This window comes from Chamaea fasciata, unplaced genomic scaffold (genome assembly GCF_029207755.1).
Source record: "Chamaea fasciata isolate MVZ Bird 193981 ecotype frontalis unplaced genomic scaffold, bChaFas1.0.hap1 SCAF_1, whole genome shotgun sequence".
Classification (NCBI taxonomy): Eukaryota; Metazoa; Chordata; class Aves; order Passeriformes; family Sylviidae; genus Chamaea; species Chamaea fasciata.
Genome location: NW_027094086.1, coordinates 128,967,106 through 128,989,429, shown reverse-complemented (window position 1 = coordinate 128,989,429; position 22,324 = coordinate 128,967,106). Strand labels below are relative to the sequence as shown.

At 42.2% G+C, this 22,324-nt stretch overlaps 1 protein-coding gene across 6 annotated transcripts in view; it reads left to right on the top strand.

Moving 5' to 3' along the window:
* The first annotated feature begins 4,180 nt into the window (after positions 1–4,180).
* Positions 4,181–22,324, top strand: part of PPP1R9A (protein phosphatase 1 regulatory subunit 9A) — a 132,794-nt gene continuing 114,650 nt past the window's right edge. For 4 of the 6 annotated variants that reach the window (XM_066197268.1, XM_066197261.1, XM_066197253.1 and 1 more), the window contains exons 1-2: positions 4,646–4,686; positions 5,789–7,474. In XM_066197268.1, coding sequence (XP_066053365.1) covers positions 6,011–7,474 — 1,464 coding nt within the window. In that variant the 5' untranslated portion in view covers positions 4,646–4,686; positions 5,789–6,010. Of the gene's footprint in view, positions 4,312–4,645; positions 4,687–4,971; positions 5,002–5,788; positions 7,475–22,324 lie in introns of those variants that run through there. The other 2 variants (XM_066197236.1, XM_066197245.1) reach the window with 2 other exon arrangements.

Genomic DNA, 22,324 nt, shown 5'->3' with positions numbered 1-22,324 from the left:
CACTTTGTCAACTAATCTGTTTTAGGGGATGCTTCCTAACAGTTTTCCCACCTGGATAGTTTAACATGAAATGAGTTTTGCTGGGTCTGATTCTTAGCAAATCCTAGCAGGTGAAACAGTTTTTCTTTTCCTTTTCCATGAGATAATGTATTTTCTGCAACTAGCTGCCATTGTTCTAGTTAGGCTGATTGTCTGTGTTGTGGTGTAAATGCAGAGTTCAATATTGAGGGCTCATGAGGGAAAGTTGTGTGAAATATGGCTCTTTTGACCATTCTTAAGATTTCTAGCTTTTACTGAAGGCACAACTACCATCTCAAAGTAAGCAGTTGGACGCAGTGTATAATTCATGTTTTCCCCTCTTGAAAATTTGATTTTATTCTAGCCATAGCTGTGCATTTCTTGAATAATTTAAAAGCAGAATGTTTAAGAATGGATGTGAAAGTGTCCTCAGAGTAACTGAGAAAAGGCTTTGGTAGTCTTAGTTTAGGCCTTCATATGCTAATATTTGCCTTTCTGATAAACTGGTAGAATACGCAGTTTTGTTATCATTAGCAGATTTTCTTCAGATCTTTCAGGACAAAGTTATTTTTTTTGATGCTATTCTTGATCTTTCAAGTAGTTTGACATGTTCTATGTAAAAACAGCACGATCTTCTGAAGTTGCCAAATTAGTGATATTAATGAGCTCCCATTTTTAACTATTAATGGCTTCCTATATAAAAGAATTACACTTATGGCAATCACAGATTGCTCATGTTTGAAACTACAGGTTATCAACCTATTATTATAGCTGTTTGTTGTGTATTTTAGTCTCTTCTACTCTGGTTCAAGGGAACCCTGACTTGAGTGTACCTTATCTGCCAAAATGTAAGTATTTTGTTCAGACCAGATCTTTTTCTTTCAGTTGGATTACATAATAAGAATTCAAGGGAACTGTGAAAAAATAGAACTCAATTTTGTTTATGTTGTGATATGTATAAGGAGGAAAAAACCTCCTCCCCACCAATGATTTGGCAGGATAGCAGAGAGAGGATTTCTTGGCCAAAGATCAGATTAAATAAATAGTTCCCATTTCTACATGAAAAGATAAATATTATCTTGTGAGACTTGAAAGACAGGAGACAAATGATGGAATGACTTCTTTCTTTTGCCTGAGCCATGTGGAAAAACTTGCATTGCTGCTCTGCTGTGCAAATAAATCACAAAAAACAAGTGGCTTAAAAGCAGAGAAGTGTCTTGAAACAACGCATCAGTGACCTCCAAAGTAAATATAGCAAGTAAAATATTGTAAGTAAGTATAATTCACACATCTAGAGTAAACAGAAAATCAACTGTTTTCAGTGTTGTGGGACTGCACCAACACTGGTTTTAAAAGATACTGAATGTAATTTAAAGTCATGCCAATAAGGTTAAAGAACTTGGGTCTCTGCCTGCCAGACGTGAGAATTCAGAATCATTTCAATGGAGTTGTTACTGCATTGCAAGTAAAATGACAGCCATACTCCATCATATGTAAATACTAAACTAAATAGATTTTAAATTCCCATTGGCTGGGAAATGGAGTAATTCTCTAACTCCAGTGCAGTTAGTCTGATTTTTTACTAACATAGTAAGGAGGCCCTTGGTCTCTTATCTCCTCTATAGTATGCTGTGCAGCATTTTAATATTGCTCAGAAATTAACAGAAATATCAATCATACTTTAGCAAATCCTAAAAATACTTTCTAGTCAAATGTATTACCACTAAAGTACTGAAAAATGTGAAAGGACACACAGTTCTGATTTTTATAGTTAGATGCATGGCCATGTTCATATACAAAGAGATTGTCTTAAAAAGCAACATAACAATTGAAATAAAATACAATTTATTATCCTAGACATTATAATAATATTGTTTCACATTGGTACTGTGTAAATAAGGATGTATATTGAAATTTTTTTAAGTGATTATAATGTAAGTTTGAACAACTTAGATGTCATCAAACAAAGCTGAACATCTAAATAGGGTCCCAACTGTCTCTGATAAAGCAGCCAAAATTTCCTGTGGTTTCTGTACATCTTGGTTGTAATGAACCTGAGGTGGTATTGAAGGAACATGACATTACTTAACATAATTTGGCATTAGATTCTGTTTCAAAGCTGAACATTTATGTTGTCTACTTACAGCACATGTAAGGAAAACATAAATGCAATATATTATCTGTCATTGTGGAAAACTTGAGATTTATTGTGCATTGCTTCTATCAGCATCAGTGAGTTGTCTCATTTCCTTACTTTCTACTAAAGTATAATATAGAGGTAGTCTGCACTATTCTGCCATGAAATAATACAACTGTTCTCTTGGATACATTACTTTACTTGTATTTTATGGGTAAGAAGTGACCATCTTGTTTGCACAACTTCTGTTAGAAAATGAATTTAAAGATATTTGTGGCTCCACTTATTCAGATAAGGTAGAAGATATTTTTCTAATTATCTTTATATAATTAGATGTGAATTAGTGTCTTTAAGATTGTCTCAATTTTTTCTTCGATTTTTTAAATGTTTGCTTGTGTCCCTTTTTTTGGTTGTGTGTGGGAATTATAAAACTCTTAAGGATACATATCTGGTACATGACAAGGTCTTCAACCACCCAATATTCTTAGCCAAAAATCACAAAGGATAAATTTCTGCCTTATGTCTCTACTCTTCTTCAGTAACACCTGAAGTTCAGTTAATATATTTTTATTTCCAAAAGTCAAGTGGTTCTCTAGGTGCTCCTAGAACTTCACGTCTACAAAATCATACCAACAGAAAGACACTGACAGAGAGGCTGGGCCTCGGCTTTATTGTAATATCCGATGTTTAAAATTTAATAGGTGATGTCCTGCTTAGTTGCAATATTTTCTGTCCTTGTGCAGTGAATCACCTGTAGGACTCCTTACTGCAAACACCTGTGAAAAAGTAGTTTCTTCATTCCTCTCCTTTGGAACACGGTCTTGGAAGGGGAGCTTTCTGTGACTGCTTTGGAAGCTCAGGGCTGCCGATGTCTTGGTTCATTACACATCTCATCTGATCTCCTTTTCTCCCTGCTGTGTTGGCATGCTTTGGCACGGCCTTGCTCAGCAGCCTGCAGGGCGTCCAGAATCCCCCCTCCTCCCGTTCCGACAGGAGCCTGAGCGGGGCTGTGCAGTGCGCCAGGACAGGCTACTGCCAGCAGTGGGGAAAATTCTGAAATGCCCTGCTTCTGTTCCTGGCCTCTAGCGTACGTATTTATCAAAATGCTGGTTTTCAATCTATCTGATAAGTTTTGTTGTTCGCCTGTCAATATTCATGCTGGTTATTTAAACTTTATTGAGGCGAACAGTTTTGTGCTGCATCCCCTTGGAACGAATTAGCCAGAGACCAATACCTGTGAACGCTTCAATGGTATATGGTGGTACCCATGCTTCAGTCTCATTAAAAGTAATGAATTACGTTTGTGGATCTATATATACCTCATTTTTTTTTTTATTTCCAGTCACCACTGTCTTGCTTCTGCATACATAATAATTAGCCTTCAGACTTTGCAGTGTACATCTCCAGGCCATTTTCTGGATATTTAGGCAGTTAGTTTAGCGAACTTTGCTTAGGAGTTGCTATGTGATTAACAGTCATTACCTTCCCGGATTGCCCATTTTACAAATTACCTAGAGATTTCATGTTCTGCAATTAAGTTTTCTTATTACCTTTATAAAGCCAAACCATTTTTGTGGCGAACTCGCCCAGCTAACAAATAACAAAGACTTTGTGGTTGTGGTTGAGCTCCGAGGGCGATCTTCCGTCCCTGTCAGCAGCTGCCAGAACAAGCCATGCCCACGGAACTCAGAGCGGTTTGCCGGGGTTTGTCAGCAGCACGCTCCTCGCTCGGGCAGCCTGGCTGAGTGCATCAACAGCGAAGGAAGGAGCACGCTGGCTCCCGATCTGTAGGGAGTTCTCCGTGCGCCCGGTGCCACCCGCGCCCCGCGGGTTTCCCGCAGCGGGAAGGAGCGGGGGCTTTCCCGGGACCCGGGACGCTGCCCCTCCCGCGCGGGGGCGGGCACGCTGCTTCCGAAACGGGCGGGTGCCGGGCGGGCCCGGTCCGCGGGGGTCAGGCTGGAGACGAGCGCTCCAGGGGAGGGAAGAAGGGGATAAACCGGGCCAGGGGCGGTCAGCGGGACTCGGCGCCGGCAGCGTGGCCGAGGCCGGGCCCGTCCTTCGTCTCTCGTTAGTCACCGCCCGGGGCCGGACTGCAGCGGGCTGGCCGCCTCCCCCGCCCCCCCCGGCGGAGCGAACCACTGCTGCTCGCCGAGGAGGTGAGGCACCTGTCACCGCGGGCGGCGGCGGCGGCGGGCGGCCCGGCGGCGGGCGGCGGCGGCGGCTCGGGGCGCGTCCCGCGGCGGGGGCGCGGCGGCCGCGCGGCGGCGGAGGGGCGGGCGGCGGGCGGGAGCGCGGCCGCGGCGGCCGCGGCGCCTCATCCTCCCCCGCGCCGCCGCCGCGGGTGTGCGCGCGGAGCCGTGTCCGTGCCCCCGCTGCCGCCGCCGCCGCCGCTGCCTGCAATGGCGTTGAGGCGACGCGGCGGCTGCTGCCTCCTGTCAGGCGGGCGGCGGCAGCGGCCGCTCTGCGCAGAGGAGGCGCGGGGGCAGCGCTGAGTCGGGCGGCCGGGGGAGTCCGTCGCGGCTGTCGGCTGGGTAAGGCAGCGTGCGCGCTCGGCGGCAGAGGCGCCGGGCTCCGCGGCGAGCAGCGCTGGCACCGGGCTTTTGTTTCACGGGGACGGCGGGCGCTGCCCGGGCACTGCCCCGCCGCAAGGTGCTGCCGCCCGAGGCCCCGCGGCTCCAGCCCGCCGGGGCGGCACGGCCGCCCGAGGAGGAGGCGCCGCGGGGGCTCCAGCGCTGACCTCTCGGGTTGAGTTTATTGCCTTCTGCGAGGGCTGCACGGCTCGCCGAGGGTCTCTGCCGTGTGGTCTTTCCAGTCGCCCGTGGCGATCGGCGGGAGCGGAGCGGGAGGTGCGCGGGGACGGGCGCGTCGCTCTCGGCGCGGCGGCCGCGGGCTCCCGGTACCGGCACCGTGTGTGCAGCGGCCGGAGTGAGGCGTCCCCGCCTCGGCGACAGGGCGAGGGCTGGGAGCAGGAACGGAGGGGAAGGGAGAGAGGGTTGGCTCGGAAGACCCCCGTGGTGCCCCTCATTGGGCTGCGGGGGCCGGGGATGAGCCCCCGGGGCCGGGGCGTGGGAGCGGTCCAGTCCCTGGCTCCGTTTCTGCATCTCCTCGTTGGTACGATCCTCCAGGATCTTCAGACGATAGAACCGCTGCCCGTGACAAGGGGCAACTTTCTCTAACGGGTTTTCACTTCCTTTACCCTGTCAGCTGAAGATGTTAACTTTGGGTGCAGTTTTTTGTATTCCCTCGAGCTGATGTTTAATTTGCCTTTCTAAGCGTATTATCTTTGATCGTATTTCTACCACTGTTTCTCTGAGAGAGCAAGGATTGTCTTGCAGTGCCTCATATTTCATGTCACATCGCCTTTCCTTTGCATGCATATTTGTGCCGTGATACTATACTTGTGAATGGAAAGATATTTTTTGTTCTTTCACTATGATGTTATAGATTGTAAATTATGCAACAATCAATTTGAAAAAGTTTGTAATGGCAAGTTTTTACATGTCTGTGCAGTGTTGGTTTGTTTTGGGTTTTTTTTACTAGTTTTTTGTGAACATGTCAGAAAATAGTAAATGGAAATTGTGACAGATTTGAAGTACCTGACATGGTTTCAGAAAACCCTCCTTTCTATTGCAGGTTAAATCAGCCCTTGTTCTTGAGAGTCCTCAGTCGTCCTGCTTTGTCAAAATTGACCGTGTGCATTTAGACATTTGTATCCAGATCTGTCAAGTATGGCCCTGCTGAAGGGCAGTGGCCCCTGAGGAAAACCACTCCTCAAGCAGAATCTCTGCTGTGACAAACCACTGAGAGCAGTACCACAGAAACTATGCAAGCAGGTTTCATGCTCCTGAACTAAACATGATGAAAACAGAGTCTTCAGGAGAAAGGTCCACCCTCCGAAGTGCCTCTCCTCACAGAAATGCCTACAGAACTGAGTTCCAGGCGCTGAAAAGCACGTTTGACAAACCGAAATCAGATGGAGACCAAAAAGCAAAAGAGGAAGGAGAGGCCTCACAGAGCAGGGGAAGGAAATATGGCTCAAATGTCAATAGGATCAAGAACTTATTTATGCAGATGGGCATGGAGCCCACTGAAAGTGCTGGAGTTGCCCCTAAAACCAGGGGCAAGAGTGGTCCTCCATCACCTCAAAGACGTATTAGGCCCAAAGAATTTGTAGAAAAAGCGGATGGTTCAATTGTAAAGTTGGAATCATCCGTCTCTGAAAGGATAAGTAGATTTGACACTATCCATGATGGTCCCTCCTATTCCAAGTTTACTGAAACTCGGAAGATGTTTGAGCGAAATGCTCATGAAACAGGACATTCAAATCGCTATTCCCCAAAGAAAGACAAAGTCATTTCTAATGAACTTCCGGATGAGTGGTGCAGCTCTAAGTCTCAAAGAGGCAGCACTGATTCGCTGGACAGTCTTAGCCCAAGGACAGAGACTGTCTCTCCAACTGTGAGTCAGCTCAGCGCAGTTTTTGAAAACACTGATTCACACAATGTAATCGTGGAAAAGTCAGAAAACAACGAAGAGTACTCTGTAACTGGTCACTATCCATTAAACCTCTCATCTACTGTCACAAATATCTCCTCCCCAGCTGGAAACCTTGAGGGTTTCAGTCCTTTGAAAGAGGCCAGCACATGGTCTCCCCCAGCCAAACAGAGTACAGGTGTGATGTGTGTTGAGAACTCTCAGCAGACTAACACGCCTGTAACACCGAGACAGAAAGTGTCCACAGGCACTTCCGCAGGTTCAAAAACAGCTGAAGAAATAAAAAAGAGCACAGAGGCAAGTGCTGATTCTGTTGAGAGTTCTGCAACAGGTCAGCAGGATTTAGGTGGTGTGCTTGACAGTGAAAGATCTGTGGACAGCTGTCTTAGGAGTAAGTCGAAAACAGAGACAGGAGTTTTGGTGCAGCAGAAGGAACGGTCAGAACACACAGCAGGTATCTTTGATCGGCCTGAAGCTGCAGAGTTAACAAGAAATGTAGCTTCAGGTGGTGATTTTGCCACAGATGCAATTTCAGATGCTAATGAGTCCCATTATGATGAGGCAAGTGAAAAAGATGGGCATGAAGATCTGAATAATTTTCAGAGTTCCCATGTGTACATGCACTCTGACTACAATGTGTATCGGGTACGATCCAGATATAATTCTGACTGGGGAGAGACAGGTACAGAACAAGATGATCTTGATGACAGCGATGAAAATAACTGTTATGAACCTGATATGGAATATTCTGAAATTAATGGATTGCCAGATGAGGATGAAATCCCAGCCAATCGAAAAATACAGTTTAGCCGGGCTCCAATTAAGGTAAGTTTCTTATATTCCTTTTTTTTTCACAGTTTGGTTTGTTTTCAAGTGCAGCTTTATTTGTAGGAATTTTGACATTTGATCTCGCCTCTAAAAAGATTTCAAAAGATCTTTTGATGCATGTTTTTATTGCAGTTGGCCAGTGAACATATTTTAAAATGAAGTAAGGCGATTTAGCTCTGGATCTCGTGTCATTTCCTAGATTTCTTGGTGACTGACTAAACCAGCAGAATTTGAGAATGGCAGCTGGGCTTGTGAAGTTCAAGAATTTTAACATGTGTGTTTTGACTTCTATGACTGAGCTCTAACCGTGTTGTGAGGTGTCAGTATGGGTATTTTGTGACTTTTGTGCTGCTTGTTTCATTTCCTTTGAAATCACAGCTTCTTTAGATTGAAAAGCTTTTCCTCAGCTCTCAGCATATTCTGAAAGTGCTTGTATTTAAAGACTGTGTCCTGAAGTACAGTGTGATTCTGTCGTAGAGAACTGTTAATACTCCACAACTCGATTAGTATCATCTGAAACTTGTAAAGCATTTATATATTTAGAGAGTATATCTTAGTGCTACACAAGAGTGAAGTCAGTAGACTGAAATACCTAGTGAAGGGTGTGCTTTTTGCAGAGCTGTAATGGTTTGTTTTTAAGTACTTTGAAATTGTCACTAAGAACGTAGTTTCCAGTACTTTTCATTTCAAGAAGGAATAATTGGTCAATAGCTCGTTACATTTTGTTGTACAAGATTTTCACTGCTGAGTCTCAGTGTTAAATTTAAAAGTATTATACTTCCAAGTTGGTTTTGGTAGATTGTGTGTGGTGGTTTGACCCTGGCTGGAGATACCACATGTTTCTAATGGACAATTCAAAACCATAGCAATTGTTGCAGAAATGGCTTCTTGAAACAGAAATATGCCATGGAGTACCTGAAATGTAAATATTTTAAAATTAAAAGTGTTTCATTGAAATTGACTGTTTTTATTGTGTGATCTTGGCAATGAAAATTACTAAGTCAATGAACAGAAGTTCGTTCCAGTGTTAAACATGAATTAATGTGATTTACAAAATCTGCATTCTCGCCGCCTGTGATTTAAAGTAGGGTATGATGTATATTGTATTTTGCAGTTTTCATCTGAATCAAACAACCAGACTTTCATATTTGTTTATCATGGGGTGGAGGGAAAAGAATGGTCTTTCTCCATGCTTTGAATTTCAGAGCATTTTTTACAAGAAAATATTTCAAGACAAGATAATGGGTTTTTCTTTTAATGTTAGTGTTTTTATCAAGCTTGCATCATGAACCAAAAATTCTAAGTATTTTTGTTCCCTCTTGATTATCTCCATAATTAAAGTAGCTGATCTTCTTGAATTCTTGGGGAGAGGTGAGGTGGAGAAAACTTTGATTACAAAGGAAGTTGTCCCCTCCGCTGCTTTCCTGCTCAAGCTAATAGATAAGATGTACTGATAGACAAGATGATGTTCTCTCTTCTGAAAGATCTACCAGTCGTTTATGATGGTTCCAGCAGATGAGAATCCAGAAAGTGACTCCACTGACTTTATTTTTGGTCAGACTTCTCTGCTGTTTCTGAAAGAGCTAATAGTGACATTTATACTTCAGTATATTGCTGTTGTCTGTCTGAATCATGCTGTCATGCCAACTACACTAAGAGTATTTTCTCAATTATTTGTGTTTTTCCTTTTCAAGTTTTTTTATGCTATGTTCATTTCAGATTACATATTGTACGGTAATAATAACAGTCTATCAGAAAAACGCTTTAAAAGTAATTTTTGTAAATAATACATTTGCCATGGGTTTAAGCATAAAGCACTCTAAAGCTTATCCAAAGTGAAAGAAACATTGCTTTAGTTATTCTGTCATCTTTATTGTAGATGGGAAGAAAACAGAATAAAAGCTGTGCTGGAAGAGAGCAGTGTAGGAGGGATTAGAAGGTTTGGGAGATCCCCTGCTTTTTGTCCTGGGTGCCTCCAGTGCATGCAGTCTGTTAGTCATGTGGGGAAGCAGAAGTGAGACCATGTGGAGGGCTGGCCCTAGCAGGAGGAACTGCGGCAAAAGTTGCGGAAAATTAAAAGCTGCCTCTCGAGCTGTCCTCCCTTCTCTCCGCAATTCCCTCGGCAGTGTGAGGCTGTGTGAGCCAGGGCAGGCTGCCGGGGGCATCAGGTCACTGCCGGGGGCATCAGGTCACTTCCCGGCCGTGCCGCTGCAGGGACGCAGGTGGGGCAGCTGGAGAATCCCCTGGAGGGTCCTTGTGGCCCGCGAGTCCCTGGGCTCCCGCACGCCTCCTCCAGAAGCTGCCCATGGGGCACAGTGCTGGGAGGCTGGGAACTGGCTCTGGCAGGAGGTTTCCATGCAGCACAGCTATCAGTGAGCAGTGCAGGCGGCAAGGGGGACTTGTGTTCTGTCCCCTCACACAGTGCCAGCAGATGAACTTACCCAGTCGCTCCCTGTGCCCATCTGTTACTCGGGGATGTTGCTTCTGACTGAATAGACAGCAACTGTTGAAGGATTTTTCTGTTCTACACAATTTTGTGTGTTAGTGGGCATGACTGGTTTCATTAATACTTAGCTGGGCATCATCTCATGCATGGTGTGATTGCAAGAGATGAAAATACAAAGCAATATAGGGGTATTTTCTGAACTGTTGGAAACTGATTTGTCATTATGAAAATGGTGCAATTTGTACTTAACTATTCTTCTAGATACTGGTGTGCAAAGTCCAACCCAAATTCTAGATGTTTAGTGTTGATTTCAGTACTGTACCTTCACTCTCCTCCTACAGGAGAACTCTGAAATAATTGACAAAGTTGGCATTTGAATGTGTGAACTGTGGAATCAGTGGGTAGTTGTTGCCATAAAGTTGTTACTTGAAGATCTCAACAGGTTTAGATAAAAATCTTTGGACTGTCTTGCTATGTGATTTCTTAAGGCAGACATGAAAGAGACTTTTTTGTCGCTGTAAGGAAAATGCTGAGGACTATGGAAGGATAAATAAATAAAATCTTACCAAACTGATAAAGACTGAATTCTGCTTGTCTCCCAAGCAGGAAAAAGACTCAGTTATTGAGAAGCTCACTATCAAGAGGAAGACTCAAGTCAATGCATGCAGGAAATTCTACTGTGTTACAATCTGTAATTTTGTTATCACAGATCCCATGCTCCATGGGCCATTTGCTCTGCTCTAAGATTATGGGATATATTTGCTGATTTCATCTCTGTTAAAAGTCCCTTTAGGAGTAGGTGACTGCCCAGAGGTTGCTGAAGGCTTGGAGAGTTCATAGGTATTTGGAGTGTGGTATTGGTGACATGAGCAGTTGTGTGTCTGTGGTGCTAGTAATAAAAACGAGTACAAAAGGGCCCAAGAGTGGCAGTGGACAGGAGTGTGTTGCTGAGGAAGGGATGTGAACATTTCTGTAGCTGTTCATATGACTGTTTATGTAGTGATATAGAGGCCTTTATCAGCACTAGCCTGCTCTTGTCTTGAGGTATTGTGTTTGTGCTCAGGGATAGAGCTGTAGCTCTCCAGGGCAAGTGTAGGAGGTGAAAAAGTTAAGTAAATGAGATAAGGAAAAACATACCTTGGTTTTTCCAGGGAGACTTTTCTACCAAAGAAACAAAACGACAACTCCCCACTCCACCTCCCCCCCCCCCCCCCTTCCAGCACTCGCTGATTTATTGGTCTTTCACTGGGTTTTGCAGGGTTTCCTGAGGGTTGGGTTATGAACTGCTTCCCAGTCACTGTGGGCTTGTTGGGCAAGGTTTGCCTGTAATGCAGAATTCATTAGCTCGTGGCTTTCCATACCCTACCAAATGGAAATGTCTTGTCTGTCCAAATCATAAGTTGTTTTTTGAGCCGTACTTCCTCCATCCTGGATAGAATTAGGATGAAGAGTAATGTTCACCTTTTCTCTTTCCAAGTCCATGGTTTCTGCTGCCCTGAAAGCTGATGGCTACATCTCCAGTTGGTGCCTGATTTCTGGCACCAGGTACATGTTTAACGTTTAAAGCTGTTAACAGCAATTTGTGTCTCCTGCTGAGCCTCCTTTTGCAACCTTCTGCTCCCCTGGCTCTGTCCTGCCAGCCAAGGGGTTGGGTATTATGTGATCAGACCGTATGGCAGACAGCAGGGGACTTGTGGCGCTATGAGGGGGTTTGGCCCAAGCTGCTGCTGCAGTTTTTAGCGTTCTGTAAAGCTTCCTTAGGGTGCAGTGGTGAAGGGACATCTCTGCAGACCTCTCTTGAGTTTTGGGGGTAGGTGGGAGAGAGGGTAACATGAAAGGAAGGTGTATAGCAAATGGCTTTTCCATCCTTCAGCTAATTCCATATGAAGAGAATGTAATTACTAGTGCCCATTCCTCCTATTGTGCTTCCTCTCTTTTGTCATACAGCATGACGGAATTTTGTACCCCATAACACTTCAGTTTTCCAGATCATGTCTTTTTCAAATGATCTTCAGGAACTGGAAGTTGTACTCTCTCCCTCTTGCCTTTGAAGAAAATTTACAAGTGCTGCAATTATAGTTTAGTGTAGAACATAAATGAAATTTGTATTTAACAGTTGCTTTGATTTTTTTTTTTTTTGTGAACTACATTTTTTTACAAACTTATTCTAAAAATCATTTCAGGGAATGAGTCTTTCTTTCAGTTACTCCTCATTTCTGAGAGGACCTGAAAGACCATTTAGTTCCAACCCCCTGCCATGGGCAGGGACTCCTTCCACTAGACAGGTTGCTCAGTTCCATCCAATGTGGCCTTGAACATTTCCAGGAATGGGGTATCCACAGCTTCTCTGGGCAACATGTTTCAGTGTCTCACCACCCTCACAGTAAAGAATCTTTTCCCAATATGTAATTTAAACTTACCCTCTTTCGTTTTGATGCTATTCCCCTTTGTCCTGTCACTGCAAGCCCTCTCTCTCCATCTTTCTTGTAGGCTTTTTCCCTTTTCCAGGCTGAACAATCCCAATTGTCTCTGCCTTTCTTCATAGGAAAGGTGTTCTATCACTCGAATCAACTTAGTGGCCCTGCTCTGGACTTGCACCAGTAGGTCCATGTCCTTCCTGAGCTGGGGACCCTGAAGCTGGGTGCCATGTTCCAGGTGGGGTCTCTTGCACCAGAGCAGAGCAGACAACCTTCCTCACCCTGCCCTGCTGCCCACGCTGCTTTTGGTGCAGCCCAAGACACTTTTGTCTTTGAGTGCACACAGCTGGGTCATGTCCAGCCTCTTACCCACCAGCACCCCCAGGTCCTTCTGGGCAGGGCTGCTCCTGATCTCTTCATTCCCCCACCCTATATTGATACCAAGGATTGCCCCAACAAAATGTATTCAGGATGTAAATAGTGGCGGAGAAAGAATCTGAAACAATCCAGCGCTAATTGCATTAAAAATATTTAATCTAAAATATCATTATTCTTTATATAATAGCCATCATAATAAAGTATGCTGAAAACATCTTCAAGTCTCAGTGTAAAAAAGAAGTATTTCTTTGCCTGATGCAGTGCTCAGTATTGTATTTACCTGTTGTGAAAATGTTGATGAACTATTTTGGATCATAGGAGTCATAAGAGAAGATTACCCATCCACAAGCAACGCACAGTCCAAACTTGTCACTTCTATGTATGTTTTACTTAAATGAGTACAGAGTTGGATTTTGATGATCTCCACATTTTCCACCCCCAGTGAGCCTGTGATTCTATAAATAAAGTAGTCATGTTAGGACACTTGTATAAGGCCAATGTGGAATACAGGAGTTGCAGAAAGATCCTGAGGCTTTGTTAGATTTGAAGTGGTTATGGAATCTGAGAAATTCATCCAATTTTGAATGAGTTAACTATGAAAGCTTACAGATTAAAAAAAAAATAAAAGATGCATAGTTCTTTCTGAAATCATTGAAAGAGTATTTTGTTTTCTTTAAATTTGGTTCCCTACTTCAGCTCCTGTGTCCATGTAGAAGCCTAGAAGATAAGAGAACTAGTACGTATCCTCAAACACTGATAGCTGGGTAGCTGTGGAGCCAACCAAGGACTGTTGGTAATAACATTCTGTGAGAAAGATCAGGATGTTTCTGAAGAAGGGGCATTCAGAGGAAGGGCAGCACTTTGCTGAGACTAATGTTCTTGTTTGGGCTCCTGGAGATAAGCACAACACCATACAGTACAAATGCGGGAATGAGGTTGAGAATTGGGCCTGAAATGTTGACCAAAGGCCAACCCAGTCATCAAGACTGGTCATCATTTGGTGGTCACAAAGACAGGTAAAGCCACCAAAGACAGGTAAAGCCCTCCAGCTCATTTCCAGAAAGGTCTGGAAGATCAGACTGCCCATGATAGCGAATTGGCATAGAAAGTATCTCCAGAGTGGGCATAATTTACTAATAAAATGTTGTGAGGTCTTGCAGACACTCTGACACTTGTTGTTCCTTTTGTCCGTGAGTGTCTCTGAATCTTGGGGACTCCCTTCCCCATAAGGGTGGGATGCTGTAGTCCATGCTTTGTTTACGACGTTAGGAGTGGATGGTAGTTTTGGCTAAAACATGGAACTAAGTATTAGATCGGCTTAGTCTCTGACTCCTGTAGTGTTGAATATATCACTGAACTTTTATGCTCATATTCAAATTTCATAAAATGAGCATCAAGCTGGTAATTAATTTCATTCATCTCAATGTGTGAAGTAGTTTGGCGTACAGACCTGTTGATTGGGTAGCTTGGAACAGGTCTATTCTGCTGCATAAAATACAGGACTTATACTTTTTATACTTATATATTATACTCTTATGTATATACTTATATATTTATGCTTATACTTTTTCCAGGTATTGTCAAGTATGGGGAGTTCTACTGACTTTAATAATAAAATGTGTTGTACCACAAGGATTGTCCTACTAACTTGGATCATTCGCGAAAAATAACAGTGCAAAAAAACAGGTTCTTTGCTCTGGTAATATGCTCTTATGAAAGATCTTTTTATGAAAGGCAGAACCTTTTTATATGTATTTGTCAAGGAAAGGAATGAGAAGTAAATACTAAGGATTCAAAGACTGGATGCACTCAGATAACAAATAGTGAAGGGATAAAGCACTTCAGAAGTTACTATTTTGATTCAGTGACTGAGGGAACAAAGATACCTCATTATTGCTGTGGAATTTTGTGCCTTCACTGATGACTCTTTTGCACACAATTTCAGGTGCAAAAGAGTTTTCATGTATTAAGTATACATGGAATTATCCGACTACAGTAAATGGAATAAAGGTATTTCCCTATCACAATATGCTGTGGAGTCTAACTCTTATATGTCATAATTTCACTACTAATTCTAGGGATCAGCAATTCCTGGGTGCAGTGTTCACACATGTAGTTCTTGAACTAAAAACAAAGAATGTTGCCTAAAAACTGAGTTTCATAAGTATGGAGGGCATCTAGAAGGACTGTGTGTAGAAACAGAATTTGGATTAAATAATTTGCATCAGAGGTTTATGTGGTTTAGATTGAGAGGGGTTTCCAATTAGAGGTTTTGAACATCAAGAATGCAGGCTGAGAAACTGTAGTGAAGTGGTTTGAAATTAGCTGAGCCAAAGAGCAAAGGGAACTCTTTGATTCAGAATTAGAAAAAGTGCGTAGGATTTTCATCCCAAGAAAAAGCAGACTACACAAGCAGAATGATTGCAGACCTAATCAGAAGAAAAGGCAGCCAAAGAGAACATTATAAGTTAGCCAAGAACTTGGAGGGAGTGACAAAAGTGGTTGTTGAAAAAATGAAGAATGTCATAGAGTTCAAAAGTCTTAAATGTGACTAAGAAGTTGCCAGGAGTCAAGCTGAGTTTGACCTTGTAAAGGAAAATAGTCCAAGTAGTAAAAAGCTATTCATCCATTAAAAATTCGAAAAGGAAGGAAGGTGGGTGTAATGCAGTGAGTATGAAGTTGTGGTCAGAGTTTTCACCCCCAGTTTATTGTGGAAATTTACATCATGAAATGAAGAAGAAACCTACAGGTTCCTGGTGCTTGGGTTTGTATGGGGCTGGGTCAAAGAAGCTGTGCTTTAGAAAATCTTGTAGCAAATGTTTCAAAACTAAAAGAGCACTATCAAAGTAGAGGTGGTATTTAACTGCAGAGGAGCAAATTCAATAGCTGTTTTTCAGAAAGTAGAAAAAAGGTGGTTCTGGAGCCTGAAAATAAATAATTTTTTGTCCCCATAACAAAGCAGCAGAGAACACTTTTTAAAGAATCAAAGGCAGAGAGGCAAATGGAGTACATGTAAATGGATTTATCAGAGGTAGTATATGTCAGACTAAATTAGGATCTGCCTTTGATAAGATAAAAGACCTTGTTAAAAATTTCAGTAGTTCTGTCTCAGGAAGTTGGAGTACACCAGTGACACTTGCTTTTGGTGGAAAGTGGGGAAGCCTTATCATTGCATAGGATTACAGTAAAATATGGGGGACTGGGAGGACTTGGGGATGGATTTATGAGCTATGAACTTTCACAGTAAACTAGTGACTCATTTGTAGGGGATGACAGCTAAGGAGAAAGCCACTCTGACTTGCTCCCACATAATGACAGCAGCAACCTGTGATGTGATGCAGCTGTGAGGAAGGCAAATGGTGTTCTGGATTACATTAAGCAAAATATTTTGGAAGCAGTAGGGAATTATGGGTGTCATTTTATAACTCACCAAGGAGACTTCATCTGGACTGTGTCTGATGGATTCTGCTTAAGGCAAATGGGTTTGCAGGAAGAGCTGTAGCAACTTGATGCTCTTATGTGTCTATTTCTTGATTAATTCTATCATAAAACAGAGGCCTTAAGAAATTTGTCTTTCTCGTTGAGTGATGGACAAGGCCTGAAAAGAATCATTATTGGATTTCTGCATTCAAAAGAAATTGAAAACTAATGGGCAGCATTCCACTTTTAAGATGGAATTAAATGTTTTCCAACTAAGATTAAAGAATTTTAATAGCAGGCACGCTTCCTAGGTTCCTGATAGACTACTATGTTGTCTAGTAGTGTGTGTTAATTTTTTAAAGTGTTGCTATTACCTTTAGCTCTGTTGAACTCGAAGGCCACAAATAATGTATTAAAAAGAGTACCAGGCATTCCTGTAATTAAATGGTGCAAAGCAGTGGATGTTATTCCATGGTGTCATTTTTTTATATAGAAAGTGTTCTATTGGGAGAAGCTAATTTTACTCGAGTTACTTACAGAACTTCTTACTACTTACTTGATTCAAGAGATCCATCAGACCTCTCAGATAGTTCCATATGATAAAGTTAGCGGAAGGTGTGAATGCAGAATTTATTTCCAAGCCCTTTGCTTGTGCTATTATGCATAAAGCTGCACTTCTTAGTCTGTGCACATCTGTAACTACTGATGTTCCACTTTGCAGTTTCTATCTGCCTTAATATTCAGTGAACAATCTCAAGGGCAGAAGATGCTGGTTCACATTGAAAGGAAATCTTCAGTCTATGCTGCCTGTAGATCTAGGAACTTCCATTTGATAAAATTGCTGTTTTTAGCACTAGTTATTTGAAAGCAATAAACTATAGAGGCTTTTAAAGTCATGCTATCAGACTCTTCTCTAATTCATCTAAATCATGACCTTTATGGTAAAGCAATAGGATTTTTTTTTTTATCTAGCTTGTAATCATCTTTACATCTTTATAAGCTTGCAGTCATCTTTAAGATGGATGGTGATATATTTAGGTACTGACATACTCTAGATTCCTTAGATGTGTAGAATCTGACATACCTATTAACTCTGCCTTCTTAAAAAGCTCAAAGATCCTTCCTCATTAGTGTTGGCTTGAGTGATTGCCCAGTAGATTTCATTGCGCATGGACCATTTAACTAGAATATTCAAAATATGTTAGTGTTGTATTTTTTTGCAAGAGCAAACCAGAGAGAACTCATTAATCCAGAGATTTAGAGCACTCTTGAAAGAAGCTGGTAATTTAGCAGTGTGGCAAAGTGCACTAACACAAATGAGAATGTTTCAGTATGACATTTGATAGGAAGAGACTACCAGACTATGTATTTTATTCCCCTTTGCCCAGCCATTTTCCTCTGAAGTAGTTGCTCAGTTTTATCTTTCTTAATTTAATAGGTTGACTAAAAAATGCTTCCTTGATGTTTTGCAAATTTCTTTCATGTTAATATTTCTTTTCTCTCTTTCTTTGTGTATGGCCAGTGAAAAATTCTCCAAGCTCAACTGCTGTAGGTCCAGAGTAAGTGCTGGGACTTACTGTGGTTTGATGATGATGCAGTCATTACCAGTAAGTCTTGACCATTAAAAAGGGGAAGTTGTGCCTAACCAACCTCATAACCATCTACAAAGAAATGTCTGGTTGAATAGTGAGGGGAGAGCAGTGGCTATTGTCTACATTCACTTCAGTAAGGCTTTTGACATAACATATTTGTAGAAAAACTTGTTAAATATGGGCTGGATGAGCAGACAGTGAGGTGGATTGGAAACTGACTGAACAGAGAGGTGGGAAGCCACAAACCTCATGAAGTTCAGCAGGGAGAGATGCAAAGTCCTGTGCCCGGCCCCATGCACCATTATATTCTGGGGAAGCATCCAGAGGGTGGATCCTCTTCAGCTTTGCAGAAGAGGCTCTGGGGCACTGGACAACATCAAGTGGAACGTGAGTCAGCCATGTGCTCATGTAACAAGGAAGGCTGATTGTATTCTGGGCTGTGTTAGGATGAGTGCTGCCATCAGGTCAAGGGAGGTGATCCCTCCTCCGTACCACTGAGGCCACATGTGGAGCTCTGGGCCCCATTCCAGGCTCCCCAGCACAGAGGACTGGAGAAAGTCCAGTGAAGGCCCATTAAGATGATTATAGGTCTGGAGCATCTCTCCTGTGAGGAAAGGCTGAGAGAACTGGGACTGCTGAGCCTGGAGAAGTGAAGACTCAGTGGTGGTCTTATTAATGTATATAAATACTTGAAGGGAGGCTGCCAAGATAACCAGGCCAGGCTCTTTCCAGTTATGCCCAGTGACAGGGTGGGCACCAGCTGCAGCGCAGGAGTTTCCCTGTGAATATCAGGAAACTTTCCCTGTGAGGGTGTCTGAGAACTGACACAAGTTACCAGAGAGGATATGGATATGGATACTATGGATATGGATACTCCCTCCATCTTCAGAGATACTCAGAAGCTGTCTGGACATGATGCTGGGCAAGGAGTGCTATGCTTGAGCTGGGGGGTTGGACCAGATCACCTTTGTACATCCCTTTCAGTTTGAGTTATCATGTGGTTCTGTTGCTTCATTTAGATCAGAGAAAAATTATTTTCCTGATAGTGAATTTTGGTAAAGGAAGCAGCTAAATTGCATCCAAGATAAATTCTCTTAATTTTATTATTTATAAAATACACTAAGTGACCTCTTGTATTATTTATCAGGTTTTCAGACCGCATGGTTTTGCACATCCAAAGATGGGGCAGCAGCTCCAGTAGATTTGATTGTAATGGTTAATGTTGTTTCAATTTATGTGAGTATTTTAGTATGAGTTCATTGCATAAAGCTTCAATTCTTACTTTGTAATTACAGGTAGTTAAGTTTAAGGATTGATACTAGACTTTTAATGTTTCTTGTTAATGAGAAGCTCGGCCCACCACAGCTAGTTGAAACAGCTAAAAAGGGGGTTTAGGGTTTTTTTTGGGACATACTTTATTGTATACATAAGCAGTTTGACCTGACCTTTTAAGTAACATTTAATAAGGCAAAAGATTTTGAGGAAATACTTGAACAAATATTATGAGTTTAATATTTATGATGAAGACGAAAAATTTAAAACTGCCTATACAAAAACATAAAACTGTTGAGGAGTGGTGTTCATTTGCAGCAAAGCCCACCAACATTTTGCATGTGCCAGTAGCTGAAGTCTGGATGGCTGTTGCTGGGGTAAGCCTTGATTGGAATGGGAATGTGATCTGAGTGCCCAGTTGAGTCCAGGTACTCAAAAACTGTGTTTAAACTGATAAATAATCTCATCCTGGGCTGTATACCTTAAGTGAAATCTTTGAGTTACTCACTTTGTAAAATGTACCAAGTTGCTGATTTTGTCTGGTGGATCTAGTTTATCTCTGCAGTGGTAAAGGAGAGAGGCATTTTGCTGGTCTTGTAAAGCTTAACTCCCAGAAGAGACACCAACGTGTATGTCTGGAGATGACCAACAGCCATTTCTGAAACATGAGAGGGGTTACTGAGAAGTTTTTTGGATGTTACTTTGAAAAAAGGGAATAAAAGATAGCAAATAGTATAAATTGTTTTCACTCCTTTGGCTTAACAGTGGTTCTATTAAAGCAAGCTTCTTGTGCCCAGATATGATTTACTTTATTCATTTTATTTTCTTAGTGCAAAGGGTCGCTTGTGTCTCTAAGCCCCGAAGAGGCACTGCAGTTAATCCATTCCATTTAGAGCTCCAAGTTTCTGAGTTTGAGAAGGCTGGATTTAGCTTGAGAATGCTGTGCTGCTGGAAGTTAAATCCAGCAGTGAGCAGCTCAGGGGCTTGGTGGGGGTGGTGAGGGAGCAGTGGTGGTGTCATGCCCCAGCTGGGCCATGGGGTGGGAGCACAGGATGGCTCGGGGCCGGGTCAGTACCCAGCCCTGTGCCCTGGCAGGGTCCAGCTCCAGCTTTCATAAGCCAGTGGGACTTGGCAGCACTGCACTTGAAGCCTTTAGGACTCAAGCCACGTTTTTGGCCTTTTTTTAAGAGCTAGCTGCTTCGTGCTGCATCAGTAGTCCTTCATTACAGCATTATCCAAAATATGCAGTTGAACTCCTCCTTCACCATTTTGCCTCACTTGACTACCTGATGCTGCCTGAGCATTGAAGAGGTTTTTTGGGTTTAAAATGTAGTCTCTTTTCTTCTCTTCTTCCTCCTTCCCAGTACCTCCTTCCCCCCCCCCTCCCCCCCATTCTGGACACTTCCAGGGCTGCAGTTTTGTGGTGACCTAGGACAGAATTTCTCCTTCTATCCTCAGTTTGCTTCTTTTCTAGGACTACATACTTGACATTTTGCATTGCATTAAAAAATTGAAAAGACAACAATGAAGCTTTTTTAATAATTTAGTTTATAATTTTTTCATTGTTTTATGCAGATCACGTTCATCATTCCAATCAAGAATTTACTGTGGTACCTTCTCCACCGAGTTTTTGTTGGAGCATTATATGTTGATTTTGTTTATTGTATTTTATTATTTGTAGTGAATAAATAATGTGTGATATATGTAGCTTCATATCCATAGAGGCTCTGTGAGTGCTGCTCATTCTCTGGTTCTTGTACTCTCCACAGATTGGTCTGATCTTAGGCTTAGCTTTTGATAGCTTGCCTCTATTGTGTGAGAGACAACAAAATCTAAATGTGCCATATGTTCTATCACAGTTTTCCTTAAAACTGTGGCTGACACCTGAGAGGAGAAAGTGTTTTCTCTGGTTTGTGTTGTGTAGAGTATCTGCTTCATCTGACTGACTTACAGGCACATCTACTGCCACCACTTTCTAGAGGTTACACTTGTACACCTAGGAAAAAAAGAATTAAAAGAACAAACTTATTTGTGTATGCAGATACTTGATTAATAAAATATTGTAGTTATAATTCATCAAGATGTTTTGAAAGATATATTTTTGTCTTAAAAACCTCTGTAATTTATTCTTACATTACAAACATAATGCCTCCCAAGGGTGTGGGGCTTGCTTTAGCTGCAAGAATTTTTGCAGTGCAGGGTAAATCTGCCAGGAGGATGTAGCAAAAGTCTGTTAAAGGCAATCATGTCATGACTTCTCTCTGGTATTAGATATTTTTTGTTCTCTTTTAAACAGGAGTGGTACTTCAATCATGAAATACTAGATGAAATTCTTTGTCTTTTATTAGCACTGGAATTCCAAGATACAACATCACTTGGTGACTTGATGAATAATAGTTGTCATTTAATGACTGGCTAGGATTACTTTGAAAATAAAGATCAAAATTTTATCTTTTGTCTCACTACTTGAAAAAACCTCTAGCAGTAGATGAAAAGGAGGACTGTCCTTCATACCCCTTTCAGACCTCAGATTTTATTACGTTTTTAAAGTGAAAAAATACAATTGTGCGATAAATTACATTTGAAACAGCTTTGTTTGAATGAACTGCTTTTGCTTACGTTTGTATTTGTATATTTGGTGTAGAAATCAGTGACACCATCAGAGATAAGATATTTTTGGGACTCCTAGACATGGTACAGCCCTTTGTCATACCTCTGTCAGGAGCTTGATCAGTAAATTAGTTCAGTAGTACTGGTAGTGGATTTCCAGGGATTACGCCACCGACTCTGATTCAGAACACTGAGCTTGCATGCAAGACTTCCTTAGTGCCTGATACCATAGAATGCAAGCTATACTGCATAAGAATGATGAAGTTGCTGGAGACTGTCATTACAACATCACTGGGTCCTATGTCATTTTCTCCACCATTTGGAATAAAAAATAAGTGATCAGTGTGCGTTTGTAATAGGGCACCTGGTAGACGTGATGATGGTAGTGACCTAAAGTCATTCACAGACACTAATTTTCTTTATCTTACAGTGCATTCAGCAGTGTTGAACAGTGGGCATTAGGAGTGTTGCAAAACAGATAGTGCTTCCTTTTCTCGTGGATGTGTGACCACAAGTAGACTTAACAGAATGGGAAAGTTTGGAATAAACAGAACTTCAGAGAGTGGTGTAATACAGCAAAATCAGGTGACAATATTAAAAAGCTTCTCAAATTGGAATGACTTAGGGGAATTTTTCTTAAAACTGGAAGCATGATGGTGATTATTAGAAGGTGAGGCAGAACCATTGCATGAATTGTGGGTGGACTTGCCAC